Here is a 6,999-nt window from a genome sequence, read left to right as displayed (position 1 = left end):
TTGATGAATAAATGCGATTCCATTACGTGAACGTCGGCCGTTCCATAGCAGTCAGGAATAGTAAAGGCATGCAGGTCATGGGTTGGTATTCACGATCGAGCGATTGCAAATAACCTGTGGTAGTTTATACTGCGTGTCCTTCTTACCTCGATTAGTGAACGTGGCGGAATATACAGGCGATTCTAAGAAGATTATACTATCGATCTCGGTGCTTCAATCAATAGACCCATTTTTAGTCCAAACTCTACAATTAAATACAAGCACATTGCAAATTCTGCCTCTTGACCAATCGAAATCGAAAAAAAAACGCCTTTATTACAAAGCAACTTCCACAATCGCGAAACCTTCCACTACAGAAAGGCCTGATGACCTTCTGTGGTCGTGCATGTTCTACTGAGACTATCTGAAATGAGGCCATTTCGAAAGCTGCACCTTCCATGCTAGTATCGGCCGGTGCCATACATTTCACGTAAAAGTGCGTGTGGCACATTTCTTTCACGACTAAGATGGCAAAGACCTACCCCCAGGTGGACTATAGTCGTGGTCCCCCATATTAGTGACGTCTTCTTCCTTTTCATGCGTTTAATTGTGCCAAACTTCCCATGGCGAGCGCTGTGGCGTTCACCGTTCACGCTCCTGCGACGCGGGACGACATGGCACAGCTCTATCTTCAAATAGAGAGCAAACACGTGGCATGTAGGAGCATCTTCTTGTTGTCGTATAATACCAAGAACCTCTTCTAAAGCAAGAAAGCACTGCGACAGACGCCCGTAACGACCTTTGGCAGCACGTTCGGCAACATCCCGTCAATCTCAAGGGCGTCAATATTGTCTCACAGCTGTATCGGTCACAATATGGTTCTGCAAGTGGCATTTCCTTTTTAGTGTGGTTATTGTAATGTTTCGTACACTGTTTTGCAGTCTATCGCTTGTCACTTCGACCACCTGCTGTCGACACACAACAGGCACAAGTGTTCCCCATCTACTTGGAAATTCCGTGGCTACCTCTTGCAAGCACTCAAAGTCGACCAGAAGATATGTGTCCTCCAGAGATTGGTGCGTTTATGATTGCTCCAGATCTTTTGCAGTGTCCATGGCGCTCAGACGCGACAAGTACGAGTCAAGCGGCTGCGATTCTCGGAGGAACACTAGCTGCTGCATTGCTCGTGTACTCGGTACTGCCGTACCTGCGAACAAGCAATCCAATGCGACGAATGTGGGGACGTCGGAAGCACAATGGCACTGAACAAGCACACGCGAATACCACAATACAGCAATTGAAAGCCACTGAAAGCGCAGGGCTGAATACAAAAGCTATGCTTGTATTTGCAAACCTTCCCGATGAAAAGGGTATGACAATCTTTGTAATTGCGTCTGAAATAGTTTAACAAATTGAAGTATTGTTTCTCATTGATTCTAGATGAACGTGGCTGGCGGGACTTTTTTGACTCGTGCATTTATCAAATTGAAGGCAAGGACAGTGCGGCAACACTCGTTTCGAGCATGGATTCGCGACGGGATATCGCATTCCATGTGTCGCATACGAGGATAGATATGACAGAATCAAGGAGAAGATTGAAACGAGAGCGATACAAGACAATTCGAAATCGGATTCATCTTGCAGCAATGAAAGCTGCCAAAGACGAAGCGCTTCGATTTAATGAGTTTTGGCAGATGTGATAAAGCCAGAAAAACAGCGGACTTGCAGGAGAGCCGGTGCGACGGAAGCACCGAATGTACCCCCATGGACAATCACACCATTTTATATACAAAAGAAGAATGTACCTTATTTGAAGCATAATTAGGGCCTGTGTAAATATTGTGACGGCGTTACACAGCCGCAACACGGAGACCATCATTCCCACAAAATGTAGATTGTATCCTCAAATGTCCAATATAGTCTCCGTAAGTTCTAAAATTGAAAACGTTTCAATTTGATACTTTTACTCGGCTGTAACAAATATTTGTGGAAAATCAAACAAATAGTACGTGGGAAAAGCGAGTTAAAACGGGAAGCCAGCCAACTTTAAACATTTTGCATTCAAAAGTCAATATAAGTTTTGTGTCGTTCACCGATAAAACCCTTTTCCTTAAAAATCAATTAAGTCTTTTTGCGCTTGTAGACTGCATACTCGGCATACGTGACGTACCGCGGTGTAATTAGTGGAATGTAAAACGATCGATATGGCGACTTGGATCGTGCGGCATCTAGAAACAACTCCGAGTGCACGAGTTCCCACGTGTTTGGTTCGTCCCATAGCTTGATTTCCTTCTGATTTGGCAAATTCAAGTCCACCACGTAGTCACACATGGCAAGGGGTACATATCGACTCATTTCTTCTTGATTTTGGTGATTCATGGCACGAGGAATCGTCCAAGTCCCGTTTTCATGGGACTCAAAAGCTTTCGGAAGTTGCCCCGAGAACAATGTTTTCACAAACGCCACTTGTGTGGCATTCGACGGTAAAAAGAAACTCGTCGGAAAGCGATGCCATTCTTTCAACAGGCATAGATGTATTGAATGCGTTTTTTGAAGATCTCGACTCGTTTCTCGTTGTGGCAATACATTGGTCGACAAGTGCTGGTACACACGAAGTGGGGCGCTATAGTTCACGACGTTACTTACGACCCTCGAAAGTGACAACACGGCATAAAGACCCAAGAGGCACGTGATCACCGCTTTCGAGACGTTTAAGCCACCACCAAAACGAGCAATGAATTGGCTACTAAAAGTTGCCATGGCACTTAGCGTAATGGCAGCAGCTAGACAGAATAGGGGATACACGGGCGCAAGAAAGCGCTCCTCTTTGTGTGGCTGAACAAATAGAATGGCCACCCACAAGTACATGGGCGAGATATACGCGACTAACTTTGTTTTTGAAGTTTCATTGGAAGTGGGCAATACGACGATCAATAGCATTGCAGGCACCGCCAAGAGAGCCACCACGTTAAATTGTAGCACGAGATTGAACAAATAGTAACGTAGCGGTTCCGTGCCGTATAGCGTTGAATCTGTCTCGGAACTCAGTACATTGTACACGACAAGATTCCACGCTGGGAGGACCCATTTGTGATAGTAGTAATAGTTCACGCATAATTCCATTGCCGCCACAGCTCCTCCTATAGCAGCACCAACGAGAATACTCGGAACAAGTCCTCGGGTATAAAGCGTATCGACTGCAAAGGGAAGAAAGAGGACAGCAACGTAAGGCCAGCCACAAAGCACTGCGAGGATTCCTAAAACCATTGCTTGATAGTGCTTTCGATCCATCCACGCACTTGTAAATAGCAAGACTAGCATCATTGTAAAGGAACTTGGTAGAAATGCCGTACTCGCGTGAAAGATCCCGGCATTCAAGACGAGAACATACAAGAGATACCGTGCAGTACGACGATTAAAACACTGGATCGTCGAATTATAGAAATGCGCTTCTGCATAAGCCGATAAAAGGCCAAAGGTAGCTCGTAGTCCATAGAAGAGTACAAACTTCTCGTCCGCGACTAGTCCATAGATCGAGCCAAATGCCAGGAGCTTCACGATGATGTAGTGTAGCAACAGATACACGTACGAACGCAGAGCGTAGATTGGAGAGTACTCCCACGTTTGAAATCCAAAGCGGTAGAGGAGATAATGGAGAGGTTCCCAGTAATTGTACGTCTCGTCACAGTCTGCGATGGGATTCACCAAGGCCGATATCGTGCGTGGAACAAGTAGGAGAGAGAAAGCGGTTTCAAGCGACGGGACCCATAGCTGGCGGTCGACATGTTCATCGCTTAAAGGCTTGGCTTCGACGACCGAGGAGCTCTTAGTCATGCGCATTCGAAGACAGCGAGCTGTTAAGCTGATTGCGGTCTTCCACTGTTTTACATTAATTACTATTATGCTCGTCTTATTAAGGAATATTATTCATTTAAAATATTGGTCTTTCTGGTGTAGGTTACATAAATATGATGTTAACGACACAATGTCATTACTCACTTGATTCCGAGAAGCCTTTATTAAATCGAATAACTAGCCGCGGGTACACCAATACGTGGCAATTCGCGCATCATTTCCACGGCCTGTTCCACAGATATAGTCGGGTCACTCGCCAAGATGCGCTCAAGTAAATTCGTGGCTGCCAGGAGATCATAGATTCGGCTCTTGGCATTCGCAATGGCAAGGCGCACGCCTCGCACAGCCAATTTCTCTTGAATCTCCGACAAAACTTGAATCGTTGTGGCATCCATATTATTCATATATCGCGCATCCAAGACAACTCCGCGCGTAGCTACACCGAGTTTCGATAGCCGCACCATCTCGCGCTCAATAGATTGCACCACGCGGTCACAATTGCCAAAGTAGAGCGAACTCTCGACCTGAATGGCAATGACGTCACTTTGAAAAACGGTATCTGAAACCTCTTCACGGTCAACAAACAGGCCGTGGTCCAGTTGACCGAGAACGGTCACTTTTTGAGCCTTGGATTTCCACATGAGCGCCAAGAGGCAACAAAGTATCGAAGCGAATAACCCATTGAGCACACCCAAGCCCAATGTCAGTACGAAAGAGGCTGCCCACACGAGAAATTCGTCCCGCTTGATTCGATACAACCACTTGGCTTCTTGAAATTCAATTAATGTCGATCCTGCGACAATAATGATTGCCGCGAGCGTGGCACTTGGTAGATAATAGAGTGTATTTGTAAGAGTGTAGAGTGCAAGAACGACGAGACAGCACGTGATCATTGAGGATAATTGAGTATGGGCATTTTGCATGTTCACAGCAGTACGGGACATCCCCCCCGTGGGAGGTACAGCTTGAAAAAACCCGCATACGATACTAGCAAGGCCAATTCCCGTCAGCTCTTGTTCCGTGCGAATGTCTTCGCCCCGCTGAATGGCCAGACGCTTGGCCATGGCTATACTGGACAAAAAGACCACGATGGCTACGGTGAGGGAATGGTACAAGATCGTCCCGAAGCGGTGAGTCTCGACAAGGTGAGACGTCAAGCCATACCATGGCACTTTTGGTGCTGGAAACCCACTCGGGATTTCGCCTGTCAGTCTTAAGTGCGATGGGCCGAGAGTGTACCCGACAATACCCCCAAAGATACACACGACTAATGGTCCCAAATCACAGAGAGTGCGCATAAAAAACAAAAATACAACGGTACGCTTTGGCGTCAACACACGCGGCTGGTTTCCACTCACGTCATCCTTGCCCGCATCGACGTGCGATTTGTTCTCGTCCTGAGGCGTCGATTGTGCTTCTTGGTACGTCGTAACCTGTTCTTCATTCAGCGAAACTCCATGCCCTGCAAGACTTGATATGTGGTCTGCCCGATCTGATTCCAGATCGCCTTTTTTTAGCACAGAAGGTGGAAGTACATGAAAGAGTTGCATTCCCTTCGACGTGGAAAAAAAACGTTTTTTTATGGTTTTGACAAGAAGAAGGTACATTATCGAGACCACAGCGACACTTAAAGCATTGAAATTTGTCTCGCTTAAATGTTGCAAAATCTCGACAACTTTGGCCGGAGGAAATTCTTGCGGTTGGATCTGAAACCCCAAAGCATTTGGGACTTGCGACAGCATGATGAGAAATCCGCCCGCTGAAATAAAGCCACCCATGACTGGTCGGGAGAAAAAGTCGGCAATTAAACTCAGATTCAAGATGCGGACCACGAGTAGAATACAGCCACTTAGAAAAGCCATTAAGGTACTCGTGGCCACCCGTTCGTGAACGTCTTGAATGTTCTCGAGCGTGGCGCCAACGAGTAACGAAACCTCGGAGCCACTCGAGACGGACAGCACGGTACTCGAGCCAAAGATGGCGTAGACGAATGGGGCCGTGGCAGCAGTATAGAGCCCGTGATTTGCTGGCACGTGCATGATAATCGAAAGGGATACTTCTTGAGGAATGAGCATCATTGCAACAGTTACGCCGGCCACGAGATCGTATTTGAGATCGCGCTGAATGTTGTAGTGAGGCAGCCAGCGAAAAATCGGAGCGTAGTGCTGCAGTTGTTGGTTCCACGTGCGTTTGGGCAAAGCGTAGCGCTCACTTGGTTGGTGTGACTGCATCTTAATGAGTTCGCGGAGCCAAAACATGGTGCGATTTCTTGTGAACCTGGGCGGTTCAAAGCGAAATACTTAATTACTTTCGGCAGGGTGACACTTGGCCATTATTGCGTCGACTGCTCTGATCCCGTGATTGGGAGATGGGGGCCAATGAACTCAGCATTGAACAGGGTGTAAATACCTCTCAAATATAATAAAAACAAACCCTTTTTTTGTTTTTTTAGACTTATCAACTTTAAATGCCAAGTGAAAATGCAAAAGTAAGCACCTCTAAAATATAATAAAAAAAAATGTTTCCTTGGTCTATTTTTGTAGTGAATTCATTTTTCGTTCAAAGTTATAAAAAAAACAAGCGGGATTATCAGTATGCGTAAGGTGGTGGCGGGCGCTTCTAAAGCGGCATCGCACAACAAAGCACACACCTGTAAACACAGCGAGGAAGCGGTTTAACCACCTTCTCTCACGTGCAGTGAGGTAGTTGGTGGGCGCCTAAGGCGACCTCACCCAACAAACTTGTACTATAAAGCAAGTGTCGTCACGAAAGCGGTTACCGCGCACTTGTTATCTAGGAACTAGTTCTAAGACTGATTTATATTTAATAAAATTAAATTTAACATCTTTTGTACCAATATATAGATGCCATTTCTGTAGTTGTGCATCCCTACGTGGCGAGCGTGTTTTTCCGAATGCGGACGACGCCATAGGTCATTCCTTTCAATGTGAGTGCACCTATGAGTATCACAAATGTCACTATGTGATTCTCACCCTAGTGGCAGGTCAATTACTTCAGATAACATTCCGATAAGTGTACTTATCGGGTGTGTAACATTAGGCACTCAAGCCGTTATACCATTATACCAACCTTTAAGAATGAAGTCACGTTTTGTAAGATCGTCAACGGGAGGAGAAAAGGACAGCGGGTCTCATACATTGCGAC

General features: G+C 46.1%; 3 protein-coding genes across 3 annotated transcripts; 1 reads left to right on the top strand and 2 right to left on the bottom strand.

Annotated features, from left to right (window-relative positions):
* Positions 1–602: 602 nt before the first annotated feature.
* On the top strand, positions 603–2,782 carry CCR75_004669 (uncharacterized protein; the record flags this gene model as incomplete). The annotated part of the gene is made up of 4 exons (XM_067962755.1): positions 603–689; positions 746–857; positions 921–1,349; positions 1,420–2,782. 4 exons carry the CDS (start codon positions 603–605, stop codon positions 1,677–1,679), a joined length of 888 nt encoding a protein of 295 aa, XP_067820788.1. The 3' UTR covers positions 1,680–2,782.
* On the bottom strand, positions 2,101–3,813 carry CCR75_004668 (uncharacterized protein; the record flags this gene model as incomplete). The annotated part of the gene is made up of 1 exon (XM_067962754.1): positions 2,101–3,813. One exon carries the CDS (start codon positions 3,811–3,813, stop codon positions 2,101–2,103), a length of 1,713 nt encoding a protein of 570 aa, XP_067820789.1.
* Positions 3,814–3,998: 185 nt separating this feature from the next.
* CCR75_004667 (uncharacterized protein) lies at positions 3,999–6,092 on the bottom strand (the record flags this gene model as incomplete). Its single annotated transcript, XM_067962753.1, has 1 exon — positions 3,999–6,092. One exon carries the CDS (start codon positions 6,090–6,092, stop codon positions 3,999–4,001), a length of 2,094 nt encoding a protein of 697 aa, XP_067820784.1.
* Positions 6,093–6,999: the final 907 nt, after the last annotated feature.

The sequence above is a fragment of the Bremia lactucae genome, linkage group LG12 (assembly GCF_004359215.1).
Source record: "Bremia lactucae strain SF5 linkage group LG12, whole genome shotgun sequence".
In the NCBI taxonomy this organism is placed as follows: Eukaryota; Oomycota; class Peronosporomycetes; order Peronosporales; family Peronosporaceae; genus Bremia; species Bremia lactucae.
This window is presented reverse-complemented; position numbering and strand designations above follow the sequence as displayed.